The sequence below is a fragment of the Melanerpes formicivorus genome, unplaced genomic scaffold (assembly GCF_026170545.1).
Source record: "Melanerpes formicivorus ecotype bairdi unplaced genomic scaffold, bMelFor1.0.p_v2 SCAF_68, whole genome shotgun sequence".
NCBI lineage: Eukaryota > Metazoa > Chordata > Aves > Piciformes > Picidae > Melanerpes > Melanerpes formicivorus.
Window position 1 is genome coordinate 1,391,750 of NW_027142420.1, and position 20,489 is coordinate 1,412,238.

The 20,489-nt window shown below is 51.0% G+C and overlaps 1 protein-coding gene across 6 annotated transcripts in view; it reads right to left on the reverse strand.

The window, feature by feature from the left end:
• The window catches only part of RYR3 (ryanodine receptor 3), a 230,660-nt gene that overhangs the window by 90,514 nt on the left and 119,657 nt on the right, over positions 1-20,489 (reverse strand). For 4 of the 6 annotated variants that reach the window (XM_068162895.1, XM_068162893.1, XM_068162894.1 and 1 more), the window contains exons 35-43: positions 18,021-18,822; positions 16,401-16,601; positions 15,732-15,834; positions 13,237-13,374; positions 9,815-10,088; positions 6,593-6,707; positions 4,644-4,773; positions 2,863-2,966; positions 793-928 (exon numbers count right to left, since the gene is read on the reverse strand). In XM_068162895.1, the coding sequence (XP_068018996.1) occupies positions 793-928; positions 2,863-2,966; positions 4,644-4,773; positions 6,593-6,707; positions 9,815-10,088; positions 13,237-13,374; positions 15,732-15,834; positions 16,401-16,601; positions 18,021-18,822 (2,003 nt within the window). Of the gene's footprint in view, positions 1-792; positions 929-2,862; positions 2,967-4,643; positions 4,777-6,592; positions 6,708-9,814; positions 10,089-13,236; positions 13,375-15,731; positions 15,835-16,400; positions 16,602-18,020; positions 18,823-20,489 lie in introns of all 6 variants that reach the window. The other 2 variants (XM_068162891.1, XM_068162897.1) reach the window with 1 other exon arrangement.

Below are 20,489 nucleotides of genomic sequence, written 5' to 3' on the forward strand. Positions count from 1 at the left end.
GTTTCCCTCTGCTTCAGGTATTAGTTGCTAATTTCAGACCAAATGAGCACAGCCACAGCCTAAAAATCCAACTGGTAACAGTTCTTTCCCTTCAGGCTGGGCCACACCTCCCGTGCTGGCAGATGAGCTGGATGCTGAAGCAGACAAGTGTTTGGCCTGCTCTCAGTTGCTAGTTGGGTAACAAAAATTCACAGGAACCGGAGGATGCTTTTTGTTTAGTGGCATTCAGATAATCCAAAGTTGATTTCATCCTCTTTGTTTCATAAATTTCAGAAGGAAGATGCCCACAGAAGCAAGTTATCAAAGGGAGCTTGTTTGCTCAAGACATCAGATGTAGGGTACACAGGGTGCTTGACAAGCACTGATACCTCAGGACCATGTCCAGATGTGAGCTACTGGAAATGTGGGGTTTGAAAGGCAAAGCAGCTGAAATACAACCCTCTACATCTCCCAGCGGTGCACTGGCCATGAAAGGTCTAAGACTCAGTGCTGCTTGGGCATGCCTGTAACCAGCACATGTGGTATACACAAATACCACAGCCCACTGCCTGAGAGAATTCCTCCCATCATTTGCTCCCCCAGCAGTCCCTCCATTAAAAACGAGTAAGGGAGAAAAGGCCAACTATGAAGAGTCCAAGAGACGTCACTAAGCAGCACCTAGCAGAAACCCTCACTTGGAACAAGAGCAGCATGCACCGACCTCTCCTCAGCCAGCAAGAGGTTGTTATGGCTAGAGAAGCAACTGCAGGGACAGCTCTGGCTGGAGCTGGGACGCCAAGGGTTGCTACTCACTGTTCACAAAGACTGCAAATCTGAGGAAGGAGAGGTAGCGCTCCCCCTCGATGGGGTTCCAGCCGATGTCCGGGTAGCCTTTCGCCAGCAGCACCGGGCAGCTCTGCAGGCCGCAGCCTGCCAGGTAGGTCACAACCTAGGGAAGCGGTCCGTTAGGCAAGGCTTTAGAGACACAGCCCTCAAAACAGCTGGGAAGCAAAGTGATCAAAGCCTTTGCTTTCTCATAGCCAGGTCTCACAGCCTGGGTGTTCTGCTGGAGAAACCACCGAGACAGCTCATGGTGGCGGCAGTCGAGCACTCTGCTTCCCCAGCTACCTCATTGTGTGATGGCACAAACCATGGGACAAGATCAACAGATGTGGAATGTGAAGAGGAGAAGGAAAGCTTGTGGAATTCAGAGCTTTTTCAGCAGTACTTACATTACCACCCCCTATTTAACAGCTGTCCCAATCACATCAGCAACCAAGGCTGGCCCATTTGCTACAACAGCAAAACGATCACTGCACCAGGAGCTTATGTACTGCAATCCCAACGTCAGCAGCCATGCAAACAGTGACTGACAAACGTCACTGAAGAGTGGGTTTAAGAGTGTGAAACCAGAAAGATTGCCATTTCTGGTTCTGCTCTCCTCAGGCTATTCTCCCATACTCCACAGAGGCTCCTTCTGTGGCAAGCCATAATTTAGATGCTTAGCTGTTCTTGTCCAGTTACACAAACCCCCACCTTCCATCTTCTGTTCCCCAGTGCTGTGCCAGCACACACCACCTCCTTTACTCCTGAATGTGCACTCATCTTCCATCTCTTTCAATCTGTTCTCCTTCCTGCTTACACAAAGAGCTCCAATGCCATTTTTGGGGGTATCCTTTCACTCACGATTTCTAGCCCACCCTGTCTCTCCTCACATTTCTCTTTCTAACTAACTGTTGCCAGTGACTGGGATCCTGGGTTCTGTATGAACTACCCTTAAAATCCTGTTCCAACTTCACACAACCACAGAAGTGTCAGGGTTGGAAGGGACTTCAAGGATCATCTGGTTCCAACTTCACTGACACAGGCAGGGACACCTCACACCACAGCAGGTTGCTCACAGCCACATCCAGCCTGGCTGCAAACACCTCCAGGCAGGAGGCTTCCACCACCTCCCTGGGCAGCCTGGGCCAGGCTCTCACCACCCTCACACTGAAGAACTAATCTAAATCTCCCCTCCTCTAGCTTGGACCCATCCCCCCTAGTTCTATCACTCCCTGACACACTAAAAAGTCCCTCCCCAGCTTTCCTGTAGCCCCCTGCAGATCCTGGAAGGCCACAATTAGGTCTCCTCAGAGCCTTCTCCTCTCCAGCCTGCACAACCCCAACTCCCTCAGTCTGTCCTCACAGCAGAGCAGCTCCAGCCCTCTGATCATCCTCCTGGCCCTTCTCTGGACATTTCCCAGCACCTCCAGATCCTTCCTGTCCTAGGGGCTCCAGAACTGGACCCAGAGCTCCAGCTGTGGTCTCAGCAGAGTGGAGCAGAGGGGCAGAATCCCCTCCCTGGCCCTGCTGGCTCTGCTTCTCTTGCTGCAGCCCAGGCTCTGCTTGGCTCTCTGGGCTGCAAGTGCTCACTGCTGGCTCCTGTTGAGCTTCTCCTCCCCCAGCACCCCCAGGTCCTTTTCTTCAGGGCTGCTCCTTCCTCTCCTCTGCCATTCTGTTAACTCTTACTTCCATCCCCAATCTGTATGATTTTTTTAAAGCCAAAATGTGTGCTTCCTTTCTTCACAGTCTCCTCTTAATTCCCTAATTTATTCCTCCTTAACCATTAATTCTTGATTTGCCTCTCTGAGTTGTTCTGGTCTTCCTTTCCACCTGATAACCACAGGGTAAGGATGCAGAAGAAAGCAAGAAATCTCTTTTTGCTGTGATGCACACTATGAGGCAAAACACTGCTCAGCCAAATCTTACTTTGAGCTCAGAGCAGGGATTTCTGAGGAGTTCACATAAAAAACAACCCTACTATGATCAGCCTTGCCCCCTTCCCTTCAGGCACATGTACACTGCTCAACAAACAGGTAAACAGGTCAGTGATCACTTAACCTTATCGAGGTCTGGCTCCTCCAATGCTAGCGCAAGCTCATTGTTGTCCATGACAGAGGCTGCTGCGACGTCCAGCGGTGTCGAACCTCTCATTGAAGGAAAGGCTGCGGAGGCGAAGGGACAGGAATGACATGGGGCCTGCAGTACCGGCAGCCGTGCAGCAGAGGGCAGCAGCCACACTGGCATCTATTAATAGCGCCTCGTAGGGCTGCTCTGCAGCCGGGAGCCAGGGGAACTGCTCCGAGCAGTGCTCAAACTAATGCTGAAACGCTTTGGTGACTTGGCAGCCCTATCTATCAACATTCTCAACCACGCAGGGTTTCACTGCAGATGAAGAAATCTGTGTTAACAACGTAGCAAATGGGAGCAGCACTACACTGTTTCTGTAGCAGAGCAGCACTACCCCTGCAACTCTGCACAGCTCTCCCAACTCCAGGCTTGCAAACATGCCTGTGTCCAGCTGAAAGAGACATTTCCAAGCTTTAGAGCCACCTGCTCACGTTCTTTTAGTCTTATCCCATTTCCCGTGCTTAATATGAGCAACAGCAGGTGAGGATGTACAGCTAAAGCACTGGGAAATCACAAACTGCCTTGCCTTGCTACCCCTTGTTTCTGCAGCCAGCTATGCAGCCAAGGCAATGCTCCTTGTCCTCAAAATCTAATGCACACAGATCAGGAAAAAATTCATTCCAAATGATAAAAAATCTTAAATTCATTAGTGGCCTAAACTTTAGATGGAAGGAAAATGGACCCAGATGAACCAGGCAAAGCAGCAGGGGAAGCACCAGAAAGGGTTAATCACATCTTGGATTCCCAATCACAACTATGCTGAACAGGGGAAGAAAAAACCAATGTATGGTTGTAGTCTCACATTTTCCAAGCTATTAAAAAAGCCACAGAGGAATCTGTTTCTAAGATAATTCACAGACACAGGGCTGCAAGGGAAAGGAAGAAAATAATGATCATGGGAGCATAGAATGGTCTGGTTTGGAAGGGACCTTTGAAGGTCATCCAGTCCAACCCCCTCAGCAGTCAACAAGGACATCCTCAACTAGATCAGGTTGCCCAGGGCCCTGTTGAGCCTCACTTTGAATATCTCTGCCCTGGTGAGACCTCACCTGGCATATTGCATCCAGCTCTGGGCTCCCCAGCTCAGGAGGGACAGGGATCTGCTGGAGAGAGGCCAAGGGAGGGCTCCAAGGCTGCTGAAGGGACTGCAGCACTGCCTGGGGAGGAGAGGCTGAGAGCCCTGGGGCTGTTCAGTCTGGAGAGGAGAAGGCTGAGAGGGATCTGATCAATGCCTATCAATAGCTGAGGGCTGGGGGTCATGAAGGATGGGAGAGGGACAGCCTCTGCTCACTTGTGCCCTGGGATAGGACAAGGAGCAATGGATGGAAACTCCAGCACAGGAGGTTCCAGCTCAGCATGAGGAGGAACTTCTGCCCTGTGAGGGTCCCAGAGCCCTGGAGCAGGCTGCCCAGAGAGGTTGTGGAGTCTCCTGCTCTGGAGCCTTTCCAGCCCCATCTGGATGTGTTCCTGTGTGCCCTGTGCTGAATTGTATGCTCCTGCTCTGGCAGGGGGGTTGGAGAGATGATCTTTGTAGGTCCCTTCCAACCCCTAACATCCTCTGATCCTGTGATCTCCAGGGATGAAGCCCCGGCCACCTCCCTGGGCAACCCACTGCGGAGTTCATTCATCTCATGCTTCCACCTGCTGTATAAACTAGCTGCTAGCCTTGTGACACCACAGTGGTGACATCTTGCTTTTGCTGTGTGACCTACCCAGGCCCACGCTGCTGTTCTCCAGGAGGTAGCTGAGATGCTCAAACATGGCCTTCTGGTTCTGCCGGCTGATGCGGCAGAAGTAGCAGAGGAACCGGCAACAGCTTGCCACCATCTTGGGGAAGGCGATCTGCTGGAGAGCAAGTGTGACACAGGAGGGAGATATGTTAATGACCAATCTGCTCCCCTTCCCTGGCACTCCTAACAAGCCAAGCACAGGGAAGTTACCAGGGTGACAAGCAGCTGACAGCTGCCTTGCTTCTAACTGAAGGCCTGACCTGTATCTCCTTTTAGCTTTCATATGAATTCGGCTGTTACTAAACTAAACTAAACTAAACTAAAACTAAACTAAACTAAACTAAACAGGTCTAAAGACCATTTTGCAGAGGCCTCCAGGGGACAAGTAAGGGGGAACAAATGGAGAGGTAATTGTCATGAAAGCAGTCTGCAGAGCAGCAAACACAGCGACACAAGAACTCTGTCTTAGCGACGTGAGCCTGAGCAGCTGAATCCCCAGCACTGGTATGGAGAAGAGTCCAGCACCTTAGTTTTTGCTCCCCTGGGATAATGAGAACCTACAGAGTCCACACAAAATGTTCCTGCAAGGCTCCTACAGTGTTCACTGCCTTTGCCTGATAAACCAACAAATTGCATAACTGTCACAGCCTGGCTCAGGCTGGAAGGGAGCTCAGAGCTCAGCTGCCCCAACCTCCCCTCCATGCCCAGGGACACCTCTCAGCTACACTCAGCTGCTCAAGGCCTCATCCAGCCTGGCCTTCAGCACCCCCAGGCAGGAGGCAGCCACAGCCTCCCTGGGCAGCCTGGGCCAGAGTCTCAGCAGCCTCCTGCTGAAGAGCTTCTTCCTCAAATCCTGCCTGTCCAATGCTATTGAACCCAAACAAACCCAAGGCTTTAGGTGCTGTGCACTATGTGCAAGGATTTATCCTCTGGAATTAATTCCAGCTGCAGTGTTTGTAAGTGGATGGCTCCCAAGCTGCAGGTAGCCATACCACCTCCTGAGATGGGCAAGGGATGCCAGTCTCACATTTTACTGAAAGAAGCTACAGGAACAAGACCAAAAATCGAGGCAGAGATTTTTGGATGCTTGCTTCAAGGTTTTTCTAGCAGCATTTCTACCATGATAGAGCAGTGCTGGAAAGGTGTCAGGTTGTGCTGCAGGTCTACATGCCAAGGGAACTTGCCACCACTGCAGCTTTGTGACTCCCTAAGAAAATGATGGGTTCTGGATCACCAGTATCTGGAAGTTTCCACACTTAAGGAAAAAATGAGGAGTTTGGAACAGATCAAATACCAAATGCATCCTGTTTAGAATCACAGAATCACAGAGCTGTCAGGGCTGGAAAGGACCTCAGGGCTCAGCCAGTTCCAACCCCCTGCCATGGCCAGGGACACCTCACACCACAGCAGGTTGCTCACAGCCACCTCCAGCCTGGCTGCAAACACCTCCAGGCAGGAGGCTTCCACCACCTCCCTGGGCAACCTGTGCCAGGCTCTCACCACCCTCATGGGGAACAACTTCTTCCTGACATCCAATCTCAATCTCCCCATTCCTAGTTTTGTTCCACCCCCCCCAGACCTATCACTCCTTGACACCCTCACAAGTCCCTCCCCAGCTTTCTTGGAGCCCCCCTTTAATTTTCCCATTCCCTAGCATTATGCTCAGAGCCCTGTCCAGCCTGACCTTGAATATCTCCAGGGATGGGCCTCAACCCCCTCCCTGGGCAGCCTCTTGCAGCATTCCAGCACCCTCATGGTAAAGAATATTGAGCTTCTCCCTCTCTGCTCCTCTTTTAACATTAACCCACATTTCAAACTGGACAAGCAACATTTCTCTTCCACGAGGGAGATCTATCCTTGCTTGATGATCAGAGCACACTTCCTGAAAGGGTCAAAATGCCAAAGACACCAGAAAATGCCAGTGAAATTACCTGAGATTTCTCTCCTCCGAGCACATTCACCATCACATCCATCACAGTCTCGTGCATGCCCAAGACTCTCATTAGGTTAGGATGCTGATAGAACACCTTGTTGTTCATGATGTCCCTAGAAGGGAAGGGAAGGCAACAAAGTGGTTTTAGGAGACCCCATGTGAAGTCAGTACTGCATTAGCAGAGGCTGCAGGCAGTGCATTCAGGGTGGTCACATCATCTAAACTCGAAGCTTTCAGCATAGGACAGCTCCACACTCAGCAGATGGAAATGGGGTCAGACCTCTAGATCTCCAAAATTCTGCAGAGGAATCTAAACTTCTTTCCAAATGCCATTCCTTCCTCTTTAAAATGGCTCTTGCCATCTGTGCTGCTTAAAGGGAAAAACACATCTTCTGTGATGATCTAAGTGGAAATGAATACATTCTGCTAGGAGCAAGTGGAGAATGGAGAAATCTAAATCCAATCATGCCTCTGCAGCAACACTCCTTAATTAATTTGCTCAGCTAACAAAGTAGAAGACAATGAATAAATGTAATATCCAGGGTTATCTGGCAAATGTCTTCCTTCAGCACTCCCAAATCCAGACCATCTGTCAGAAGATGCAAGCTGGCACACACAGCCCTCTCCAGGAGGAGCAGTTTGGGGGTGCCTGCCATGCTCTCAACGCTGCTCTCCTCATCCAGAACACAGTTCCTGAGTTTCAGGAGGGAACCCAGGGACTGCTAAGGTTTGAGGCTGCCCTGTTCAGCAGCAATGGCAGACAGCAGGCTGCGTGCCTGCGACACAGGAGCCTGGCAATGGCAGAGCACTCAGGAGAGCACCTCCCAGATTCTGCAGCAACTTCAAACTGCCTCAGGAACAAATGAGGGCATCCTGTCACCAACTAACCCAGGAGCTGCCCCCATGCCCTGCTCAGCTCAGCTGCAGGCAGCAGCCTTGGCAGTCTGTACAAAACCAACACGCTCTGCAGTGAAACAGGAAGGACAATGGGAGCTCCTAACGGCTGCTGCCAGGAGAGCAACTGCTCAGAGCCCTTGGTGAAGGCCAAAACATTTCTCAGGCCATCACACTATCATGTCCCCTCTTCCCAAAATGCCATTTTAAGTAATGAACTCTCTGTGAATTTTGTTGTTCTTCCTTCAGCATTGAATGGCCCAATCTGACAGTTGCTCACAAGAGGAGCAACAGGCACAGGTCACAGGGCCTTCCCAGGGCTCTGGGGGAACAAGACCTTGACAGGCTTGAGAAGTGAGCCAGTGCCAGCTGTATCAGATTCCTGCAAGTCCAAGTGCAAGGTCCTGCAGCTGGGTAGGGACAACCCCAGGCACAAATCCAGGCTGGGTGCAGAGTGGGTTGAGAGCAGCTCTGCAGAAAGAGCCTTGGGGGTGCTGGGTGCTGAGCATCTCCCCAGGAGCCAGCAGTGCCTCCTGCAGCCCAGAGGCAGCTGTGTGCTGGGCTGCAGCCAGAGCAGTGTGGGCAGCAGGGCAGCAGAGGGGATTCTGCCCCTGGGCTCTGCTCTGCTCAGACCTCACCTCCAATCCTGCCTCCAGTTCTGCTGTCCCCAGCAGGAGAAGGACACAGAGCTGCTGCTGGAGAGAGTCCAGAGGAGGCCACAAAGATGCTCCAAGGGCTGGAGCAGCTCTGCTGTGAGCACAGGCTGAGGGAGCTGGGGCTGTGCAGCCTGGAGAGGAGAAGACTCTGGGAGGACCACCAGGAATCAAAAAGTGAATATTGACCCCAGTCAAGATTAAAGTTATCTACTTTCTCCAGAGGTGCTAAAACGTGTTTTGATGAAGCTTCAAACATCAGGCTTAAAGGAGTCATAGAATCATAGAATCAGTCAGGGGTGGAAGGGACCACAAGGATCAGCTAGTTCCAACCCTCCTGCCAGGGGCAGGGACACCCCACACTAGATCAGCCTGGCCAGAGCCTCATCCAGCCTGGGCTTAAACACCTCCAGGGATGGGGCCTCAACCACCTCCCTGGACAACCCATTCTCTGGACACCTTCCAGCACCTCCACATCCCTCTTGCCATAGGGGCTCCAGAACTGGAGGCAGTACTCCAGGTGGAGTCTCCCCAGAGCTGAGCAGAGGGGGAGAATCACCTCCCTTGCCCTGCTGGCCACACTTTTCCTGCTGCAGCCCAGGATCTGGTTGGCTTTCTGGGCTGCAAGTGCACACTGAGAGCTCCTGGTGAGCTTCTCCTCCCCCAGCACCCCCAAGGCTCTCTCCTCAGGGCTGCTTTCCAGCCAGTCCCTGGATTTGTGCCTGGGATTGCCTCGACCCAGCTGCAGGACCCTGCCCTTGCTCTTGTTGAACCTCCTGAGGTTGGCCTGTGCCCACCTCTCCAGCCTGTCCAGGTCCCTCTGGATGGATCCCTTCCCTCCAGCTGTCTGCTGCACCACACAGCTTGGTGTCATCAGCAAACTTGCTGAGGGTGCACTCAGTGCCACTGTCCATGGCACCCACAGAGGTGTTGAACAAGCCTGGGCCCAGGACTGATCCCTGAGGGACTCTGCTTGTCCCTGGCCTCCACTGGGACATGGAGCCATTGACAGCCACTCTTTGGGTGCGGCCATCAAGCCAGTTCCTTATCCATCCAGTGGTCACCCCTCACACCCATGTGTCACCAGCCTGGAGCCCAGGCTGTGGTGTGGGACAGTGTCAAAGGCTGTGCTCAGGCCCAGGGAAACGACAGCAGTTGCTCTCCCCTCAGCTATTGATGTTGTCACCTGCTCATAGAAGGCCACCAGGTTGGTCAGGCAGGATTTGCCCTTGGCAAAGCCATGCTGACTGCTCCCAATCACCTCTTCACTATTTTTCTGAGCCAGCAGTGCCTCCAGGAGGATCTGCTCCATGATCTTTCTGGGCACAGAGGTGAGACTGCCTGGCCTGGAGTTCCCTGGCTCCTCCTTCTTACCCTTTTTGCAGATGGGGGCAATGTTTTCCCTTTTCCAGTCTGTGGGGACTGCCCCACACTGCCAGGACTTTTGGAGCCCATTTTCCTTAGAGCAGAAAATACCTTAGTCCCCAGAAACACTGCCATGTTTGATACAGCCAGAGAGACCAAATGGAGCCAGCTTGGAAAGATCTGTGAGAAGGACAGTTTCAGGCAGGTATCTGCCTTGCAGGGCAGCAGGAATTTCCCCCAAGGATCTAAAATGAAAGGATTCACTAACACAACAAGAAACCTCACGCCAAGCGAGGGGAATTCCTTACCCCAAGCCATTAATCATCAGCAGCTCTTCCTCTTTGCCCATCCTGACGCTGAGGAGGGAGCGGATCTGGCCCAGAGCAGCCAGCAGGTTGATGGTGTCCTGCACAGAGGCAGCACTGATGGTGTAGGCTTTCCTCAGGGCCTGCAGCAGCTCCCCGATGCTGTCGTACTGCCGGCGCAGCAGCGTGTACATGATCCGAACCAGCTCGGGGTTTTGGATCTCGTCCTCCTGGGACCAGCGCACCATGGTCTGGGAGATCAGCTCCTTCAGGGTGGCTACGAGAGCAAAACACATTCACAGCTATCAAACCACAGCGAAAAGTGGCAACCCCCCACGAACAACAGTCACACATGAGACACCAGCAGGCAGCGAGGCAGCTGCAAGAGAGCAGAACAGCAGCAGGCTGAAGAGGACTTTTCAGTTGGAAAAAGAAGGTTTAGATCCATCAAGGTAAGTGTCATGCTCCTGAGGGATGCAAACATCTACTTGGTGAGACTCTGGAATAGAGATTGTGGCTGCCTCCTGCCTGGGGGTGCTGAAGGTCAGGCTGGATGAGGCCTTGAGCAGCTGAGTGTAGCTGAGAGGTGTCCCTGGGCATGGAGGGGAGGTTGGGGCAGCTGAGCTCTGAGCTCCCTTCCAGCCTGAGCCATCCTGTGATTCTCTTAGTGTCCCAGTCAGTATGAGCACTGCTGCTGAGGAAGGCTCAGTTGATTTTGCCTCTAAAATTGTCCTTGTAAGCTAAATGATACACTGAAATTTTCATTTCTCCATCAAGGTTTAGAAGCAAAGATGAAGCACAGCAGAATCAGTAGGAGTGACTCAGATCTGATGTGATCATGCCAACACAAATAAATCAATCCTGCACTTGACCATCATCAGCCTGGGCTTGGAGTAGAGAAATTGGTTATTGAGTTTTCAGTAAAGAGGTTACTGGCTGACCAGGATGCCCTCCATTACAGCAGGCACACTCTTACCTCAGCCTGCCAACCAACTTTGCCAGTGGGCAGCAGGAAATCAAATCTCTTCTAGACTTCTGGAAGTGCCAGAGAGGAGGATGAGATAGCTGCCCTTTGGACCCAAACATCCACCTCAGGGCCTAGCCAAGGTGGCTTGAGCAGGTTTTGCTGCTCACTTGCTTGATGAATACTCAGTTGTTCTTTGCTCAGACAAAGGATCCACATCACCTTCACACAAGCCATCTGCCTGGGGACATCTCAGAACTGTGTGGTGATGCAAATGTACTAAGCAGGAGATGCAGCCCAGCAGGCAGCTGTGTGCTTGTCTGCATTCAAAGCAGTGTGACCAGCAGGGCAGGGAGGGGATTCTGCCCTCCTGCTCTGCCCTGGTGAGACCCCACCTGCAGTGCTCTGTCCAGCTCTGGTGCCCCCAGCATAAGAGGGACATAGAGCTGCTGGCATGGGCCTAGATGAGGGCCACAAAGATGATCAGAAGGGTCGGACTTGATGATTTCCTGAGGTCCCTCCTAACATCCTGTGATCCTGTGGAGAACCTCTCCTGAGAGAGTTGGGGCTGTTCAGCCTGGAGAAGAGAAGGCTCCAGGGAGAACTTAGAGCAGCTTTCCAGGACCTGAAGGGGGCTGCAAGAAAGCTGGGATGGAGTGAAGCTTGAGGAGGGCAGATTTAGCCTGGAGATTAGGAAGAAATTCTTTGGAGTGAGGAGTCACTGGAACAGGTTGCCCAGGGAGGTTGTGGCTGCCTCCTCCTTCAAGGCCAGGTTAGATGAGGTCTTGAGCAACCTGGGCTGGTGGGAGGTGTCCCTGCCCATGGCAGGGGGTTTGGAACTAGATGATCTTTAAGGTCCTTTCCAACCCAAACCACTCTATGAATCTATGACTCTTTTCCCACCTGTTTGGGGCAAGTTGCTGTCTCTTGGTTAGATCTACACCATGAGCATTGTTGAAGCAGCTCTGCTGTATACATTTGCAGTTCAATGACCTTGAAGACAAATTTTCTGAGCCCAGAGTTTAGGAAATCTACCTGACAACTACACACAACCCAGTCCCTGTTTCAGTACAGGTTCACTGTTGATAAGACAATGCAAGTTCCCCTATTGCCTGCAAAGTTACCTCCTGAAGCTCCCAAAGTTCTTCAAACAGCAGGGCAGTGTTTGCAGCTTCCAGCAGGGCAGTGTTTGTAGCTGGTGCATGTCCACTGATTTGTCACTCAAAACAACTTCAGGGCAATGAGGCAATCTCCTCTTCCTTGATTCTTGCACTAAATCTTCCCTAAAATAACTAATCATTTCCCTTTCCCCTCACTTTCCAACTCACTGCATGTCACTGGCTACATAAATACACTCCTGTCAGGAAGTCAATCATCTTACTGAAGCAGGTAATTACTTACTCTGGCTTCCTGACTGGGTGGGGAAGGGGATAAACATGGAGCACCTGAAGTGGGACAACTCAAGGGAGAGTTAAAGCTCTTCCTCTGCAAAACCACTAGGTCTTCTACTTCTTCCACTTCTGCAACACAGCTACTCCCTGCCCTGACTCTGTTATGAGGTGATTTTATGCACAACCCCAACACTGTCACAGGGTCTTGTACAATATTCCACATCAAACTCCTCAACACAAGGAGACATTTCTGTATGGTGAGGGTCACAGAGCCCTGGAGCAGGCTGCCCAGAGAGGCTGTGGAGTCTCCTTCTCTGCAGACTTTCTAAACCCACCTGGATGTGTTCCGGGTGACCTGCCCAGAGTGACCCTGCACTGGCAGGGGGGTTGGACTGGATGGTGTCTGTAGGTCCCTTCCAAGCCCTAATGTTCTGTGATTCTCATGAAACCAAGAAATGAAAACCTAATTGCTTCCCTGGTAACTGCACTGTCCATACAGAGGCTCCCACATGTAAAGGTAACAAACACTTCAGCCAAAGTCCTTTAAGTGGCATTAGAGTTAAAGCTAAGTAAATAAGAGTGTCATTATTTCAGGGCTGCTCTGGCAGATAATGGGGACACTGATCTGCTGTTTCCTCCCTCTGTTCCTTTCTACCCCCCTGAAACAAAAGCTGCTGCACACTCGAGGAACAGATCTCCTTGCAATTCAGTCAACAGACAAGAACAGATGAGAAATAATCAAAGATGATGACTCCAGCATGATCTCAATCATAGTCAGCAATACTCCCCTGTACCTTCTGACTGCTCATCAATCACAAGTGTACTGTAGAGCAACCAAACATTCTGTAACCAACATTTGAAAATCAAGCAACAACAAATGGTTGCTGCTCTGCTGAGACCACAGCTGGAGCTCTGGGGCCAGTGCTGGAGCCCCTAGGACAGGAAGGCTCTGGAGGTGCTGGAAGGTGTCCAGAGCAGGGCCAGGAGGAGGAGCAGAGGTCTGGAGCTGCTCTGCTGTGAGGACAGACTGAGGGAGTTGGGGCTGTGCAGGAAGGAAAAAACCAACTTACTAGGAGACTTCTCTTCTTCCTCTCTAGGTTCTACTTTTTCTGCTTTTGGTGGGCCTTTGATTTTGTACATTAAGGAGCGGAGTTTACCAGTCAAGGAGCAATCTTCCTCTTCCTCTTCCTCCTCTTCAAGTGGAATACCTTAGCAGAGAATACAACTGGTTAGAAAGAAAACTTCACTTAGCTGGCTAACTGCTTGGATTTTTAAAACAGTGCCAGAACATATGCAGGAATCTGGTTTTGTTTAACAAGCAAATTTGATACAGAGGGAAAAAAGAAGCAAACCCAAACTCAAGTTCAAGTGCTGGAGATTGGAGAAAGGGACTCCTGAGCATTCCTGGGCATTGTCAGTGGCACTGGGGAAATGTCCATGGTGACAATCCCAGCTGGCTCATGGTTGCTGCTGGAAGAGGTTGGAACTGGGCCCTGTTCCTTTGGTGTCCTTTGCTCTGTGATCCACCTAGCAACCCCCCTGACTACATTCAGTGTTCCCTTACATAGCTTTCACCTTGCTGCAGCTTCTCTTGCTTTCCTCTGTGCCTAACTCTGCCTCTATCAAGCTGTCCTACCCAATGAGATTGCTGTTCAAAAGAGGCACTTGAAGCCATGGTTTAGCTAATCATGAGCTGTTGGGTGACAGGTTGGACTTGATGATCTCTGAGGTCTTTTCCAGCCTTATTGATTCTATGATTCTGTGTTCAACCACCCAAGCCAGCCCAGCCCAAAGCAGCAAGGCCAGCAGCTTTACCACATCAGCTAGAGTGGCACCCTTCAGACTGTGTGTGTCTCACCACACACATTTCTTTCACCCATATTGACAGCATTGTATTTTTCAGAATGATGAGCACAGAGGCAATATATTTTTAAGATCCAGTAAGGCAATTACTTTAGAAACATACTTGAGTAAACATCTGAACCTCTGATTCATACTACAGGAAATGAGCTAAAGAAAGGAATGCTTTGGGATCACAGTAGCAGACAATATAAGGGCTGGAGCAGCTCTGCTATGAGCACAGGCTGAGGGAGCTGGGGGTGCTCAGCCTGGAGAACACTCTGGGGGGACCTCAGAGCTGCTGCCAGTAGCTGAAGGGATCCTGCAGGAAGGCTGCAGAGGGACTTTCCATCAGGGGGTCCAGAGACAGGCCAAGGGGGAATGGTTTGAAGCTGAGGCAGAGCAGGGTCAGACTGGAGCTGAGGAAGAAGTCTCATTCAGTGCTCCAGAGCATTCCTTATCCAGCCTGCAGCCACTTACAGCCACAATCCATTTGGAAACTGACCACTGGTTCCTGGTTAATTGCTTAATTCCAGTGGCAGGTCTGTGCACAGGAACAGATGGCTCAAGCCAGTTTGTTACTATGCAATAAAGTCTGATGCAAATTTGGGAGTTCCTTTGTTTATAACCAAGATTTTGCACACAAAACTTATCACAGAAGGCTATTATTTGGCTGACAAAATTAAGGACTCACAGCTAGGGCACGCTAGGATTAAGAGTGACTAACTTTAATTCAGACTACTTGCATGTATTCATTATGAAGCAGCCTTTAATTACTTGATTGCATACATATTTTTCCACTTAAATCACCAAGTACTAAAAAGCTGATTCACTATTCCACGCACAACTCGGTCTCATTTTATCTGCAGCTGGGACTGCTCGGTGCTGATTTGCAGGGCTAAGCCAGGACACAGGATGAGCAGCACTTGCCCAGAGCAACCACCTAGGACAGGTGTGCAAAGGAAGGAGCATGGCTTTCTTCAGAATCCATAACCTGTTCATATTTTATATGGAAATGAGGAGGTCCCTTCCAACCTGAGCCACTCTTGGATTCCATGCTATTGGGTAGGAACTTTCAAACAAGCTGAGGTTTCTCCTGTTTTATATGCCTCAAATTCTGTCAGCAAAGTCAGCAGGTGGACAGTAATTCATAGAATCACAGAATCAACCAGGCTGGAAAAGACCTCAGAGATCATCAAGTCCAACCTATTACCTAATACCCAACACCTCCTGACAACCAAACCATGGCTCCAAGTGCCACATCCAAGCCTTTTCTGAACACCTCCAGGGACAGTGACTCCACCACCTCCCTGGGCAGCACATTCCAGTGGCCAATTGCTCTTTCTGGGAAGAACTTTCTCCTCTCCTCATGAGACTGTGTCCTCTTGTTCTGGTGCTGGCTGCCTGGGAGAAGAGACCAACCCCCACCTGGCTACAACCTCCCTTCAGGGAGTTGCAGAGAGCAAGAAGGTCTCCCCTGAGCCTCCTCTTCTCCAGGCTAAATCACCCCAGCTCCTTCAGCCTCTCCTCATAGGGCTTGTGCTTGAGACCTCTCCCCAGCCTTGTTGCCCTTCTCTGGACACATTCAAGTATCTGAGTATCCTTCTTGAACTGAGGAGCCCAGAACATCTAGCAGAACAACCCCTGACACTTGGAATGTTTCCCCTCCCCCATGCAAAGTGTCAAAATGCCAAATACAGGAAGGAACCAAAACCTTCTCACTCACCACAGTGAACCAGAAGATCATCATGAAATTCATATAGCTCATCCCTAATCTCCTCTGGACAGGGACAATCCTCCCCCAGTTGAAAATTCAGCAACATATTAATCTGTAAGGGAATTAAAACACAGTTCAGACACTGAGGCCTGAGACACATTCTGCTCCATTAGCCATATTTCACCTGTGTGTAACCAAATTCATAATCAAACTGACACAAACCATACCCAGCTTAAAGGCAAGACTAAGGCAATGCTACTGTGTGAGCTTCAGCTGCAGGTGACACCAAAACACACAGTTAAAAACGAAGGAGTTTCCTGCAAGCAGGAAAAGCTATTTTGGACACATGGATGCCAGCATAATACTAACTCCATCCTAGCCCCCAGCCATCAACATTATCAAATCATCATCACCTTGCAGAACTGGATGAGCTGGGCAGCACTGGGCAGTAAGATTATTTTCCCCCCTGTACTCTTGGGAAATGCTAGGTCAGCTTTGGTCCACAGCTTGAGTTCTGGAGTTGAGGTGTCAGCACTCAGTGATTTGGGTCAGCTTAACTCATTTGATTTCTGGTTCAGTTCTGGCTCTCTCCCAGTCCCACTTCAGTTTAGAAGCCAGAGCTGCATTTTACCATCACAACCCCTTTAGGCCCAGCCTTTCTTGCTTTCCCAGCCTTACCTGCTCTTGAGGAGGAGAGCGAAACTCCTTGGTCTTCTTGGCGGTGAGAGCAGCAGACATGTTCAGGGCCTGCATGAGCTCGTTGTACCTGTACTTCTGGTTGTACTGCAGCTTCGAGACGTAGCGGTCTGCGAAGGCCACGATGGCTTCCACCCTGTGCTGCAGCTCGCAGTCACAGAAGTAATTCAGCAAATGGCACATCTAGGGCAGAGGAAACACAGTCCAGTTCAGCAGTTTAACCAACCAGCCAGGCAAGAACTGCAGTGGACACTGTACAGTGCAACAGGCTGGAAAAGGAGAGACTTCTAACACCGTAAAGGTGACAGCATGTGCACTTACTACCTGATTGATAGCACATCTCATGCAGTCTTTCACTCCATACTCCATCCACAGCCTTGCACTCCATACTGCATCCACAGTCTCACTCCATACTGCATCCACAGTCTCACTCCATACTCCATCCCCAGCCCTGCACTCCATACTGCATCCACAGTCTCACTCCATACTGCATCCCCAGCCTTGCACTCCATACTGCATCCACAGTCTCACTCCATACTGCATCCCCAGCCTTGCACTCCATACTCCATCCCCAGCCTTGCACTCCATACTGCATCCACAGTCTCACTCCATACTCCATCCTCAGCCTTGCACTCCATACTGCATCCACAGTCTCACTCCATACTGCATCCCCAGCCTTGCACTCCATACTCCATCCCCAGCCTTGCACTCCATACTGCATCCACAGTCTCACTCCATACTCCATCCCCAGCCCTGCACTCCATACTGCATCCACAGTCTCACTCCATACTCCATCCCCAGCCTTGCACTCCATACTCCATCCCCAGCCTTGCACTCCATACTGCATCCACAGTCTCACTCCGTACTCCATCCCCAGCCTTGCACTCTGTGCACTCAAAACACACAGAAATCATAGAATGATAGAAGAGTTTGGTTTGGAAGGGTGCCTTCAAGATCACCTAGTCCAGCCCGCCACAAAGATGATTCCAAGGGCTGGAACAGCTCTGCTGTGAGCACAGGCTGAGGGAGCTGGGGGTGTTCAGCATGGAGAAGAGAAGACTCTGGGGGGACCTCAGAGCTGCCTGCCAGGAGCTGAAGGGATCCTGCAGGAAGGCTGCAGAGGGACTTCCCATCAGGGGGTCTAGAGACAGGCCAAGGGGGAATGGTTTGAAGCTGAGGCAGAGCAGGGTCAGACTAGAGCTGAGGAAGAAGTTCTTCAGCAGGAGGCTGCTGAGACTCTGGCCCAGGCTGCCCAGGGAGGCTGTGGCTGCCTCCTGCCTGGGGGTGTTTCAGGCCAGGCTGGATGAGGCCTTGAGCAGCTGAGTGTAGCTGAGAGGTGTCCCTGGGCATGGAGGGGAGGTTGGGGCAGCTGAGCTCTGAGCTCCCTTCCAGCCTGAGCCCTGCTAGGATTCTATTTTGAGTGTGGGTGCATGTAGAAAGAATTGCTTCATCACCAAATCTGGTTCTTAATGGGAGGTTACAGGGCAAAGTGGAACAAATACCTTCAGGCTTTGGAGTCTTACAAACCAGAGAAGAGAGCAAATGCACGAGCTCTGTGTCATCAAGAGCAGAACACGTTAATCACACATGCTAAATGGTCACCTGAAGCTTAACAGATTCTGGCAATCTTGTCTGCAGCAAGCCCTTTGCAGGAGCTTTTGTTTCTTTTATTGCTTTCTCCCCAGCTTCCACAGCTTTCTCTTCAACTTGGGTCACAACCTCTTTCTCTGTCCTTTCTTCTGTTTCTTCCTTGTGGTCCCCAAAGACGTTGGGGTCAATGAGGAGTAACACCTGCTTCACATCATCATCGTCAAACACCCCCATTATGAGCAGCGTTGCTATCAGCTTAAGAACAGGAACAAACTGGAATGCAACCTGTCCCCCCACTGGGTCTCGAATGTGGCTGCCACTGCACTGCACTGCCTCTGTCAGCATGCTGATGGCCTTGGATTTCAGCGTGTCCAGGGGGATGTCTGGGCTCGATGCCGGATGCTCTTCACTGGTCATAATAAAACATGGAGTAGAAAAATTGAAGCTTGGTTTGAGACAAGTGCTGAGCCCCACTCCAGGTAACCCATGCTTCTTGCTTTCATCAGGATATAGCCTAATAGTTCGAGTTTCATCTGTCACTGGAATGATAAATTCATTGTTCATCATCAGCTTGGCTTGCTTGGCGTGGTCCAAATGAATGCTGATCAGCAAGTCGTAGAATCCGGACCGCAGGAGTCCAGGTAGGTATTGATTATCTATTGTATAAAAGAGCTGAGATATGTCCACGTGGCTACAAAGTGCATAAGCAACTCTAGTGTTCCCTAGGGCACTAACAGAGCTGTAGAGCTTCAAAGTGTGGTAGTGAAACTTCATCAAATCTTCTTGCTCACAGAGCTCCAAAATGTCAACGCATCTGGTGGGAAACAGAAAGAGAAGAGGCAGTTGGATGAATGCTGGCTTTGAACAGGGAAACTTCCCAGGTCTCTGCATGTTTTGGCCAGTTCCATTTTCACAGACCCACAGAATGTACCTGCTTGGAAGAGACCTCCAAGCCCACCCTGTCCAACCTGCAACCTGGCACTGCAGAGTCGCCACTAAACCATGTCCCTAAGTGCCAGCTCCACAGACTGCTTGAATGCTCCCAGGGGTGGTGACTCCTGCAATGCCCTGGGCAGAACATTCCAGTGTTTGAGGACCCTCTCTGTGAAGAAATATTTCCTAACATCCAGCCTGAACCTCCCCTGCTGCAGCCTGGAACCACTTCCTCTGCTCCTGTCGCTTGTCATCAAGGAGAAGAGGCTGCCCCCTCCTCGCTCCAGCCTCCCTTTGAGAGGGAGCAATGAGGTCTCCCCTGAGCCTCCACTTCTCCAGCCTGAACACCACCAGCTCCCTCAGCTGCTCCTCCCCAGACCAGGTCATAGAGCATTACAACTCTTCATCTTGTTACCTACTTCCTTGCCACTGCTATCCTAGAGCAGGTAACAGCAGGCATTCTAAACGACTCCACTGTAAACATGTTCCAAAGCAGGTTTAAACAACACCCAGAGATCAGCTGGGGCAGCTTTAGGCTGTGTCCTGAATTCTCCACAGAGCTTGGACAGAAAGTAGCAGAATGTAAATAAATCACCACTGGATGTAACAAGGGAAAGAATGATACTGTCTAAATAATGCCAGGGGTCTGACTACTAACAGAGCTAGTTTGTAGAGGCTGGCTTTCTCTTGTTCGGCTTCCTTCTCTCTGGCAGATACTGGCTGCTGCTTCTGCTGGCTTTGCTGACCTTGAATGTGTCCAGAGCAGGGCCACGAGGAGGAGCAGAGGGCTGGAGGATGAGCAGAGGGCTGGAGCTGCTCTGCTGTGAGCACAGACTGAGGGAGTTGGGGTTGTGCAGTCTGGAGAGGAGAAGGCTCTGAGGAGACCTAATTGTGGCCTTCCAGGATCTGCAGGGGGCTACAAGAAAGCTGGGGAGGGACTTATGAGGGTGTCAGGGAGTGATAGGACTGGGGGGGATGGAGCAAAACTAGAAGTGGGGAGACTGAGATTGGCTGTGTGGAAGAAGTTGTTCCCCAGGAGGGTGGTGAGAGCCTGGCACAGGTTGCCCAGGGAGGTGGTGGCAGCCTTATCCCTGGAGGTGTTTGCAGCCAGGCTGGATGTGGCTGTGAGCAACCTGCTGCAGTGTGAGGTGTCCCTGCCCATGGCAGGGTGCTTGGAACTGGCTGAGCTTTGAGGTCCCTTCCAACCCTGACAGCTCTGTGATTCTATGAACACTTTCTGTTGTGGGTAAGTACTAACAAGCAACTCTCTGCGCTTCTTTCTTTTCTCCTGTCCTGTGTACAGGAATGGAGCAGGAAGAGGAAGCTAGTAGTAGCCCCCCTGGTTTTGTCCAGGGGAGTTCTTGTGCTGTTTACAAAGGGTACAGATGTGTAAATGTTGTCTACTTTGTACACATTCCTCACATTCCACATTTCTAGCTTGCAGTTCTGCTTGCAAGGGTTGCTGCACTTGCTCGCAGCTGAGCTGGTCTGCCCATGTTACGTTGGGGGGGCATTTTCACCCCAGCAGGTCAGCTTTCCCCACCTCCT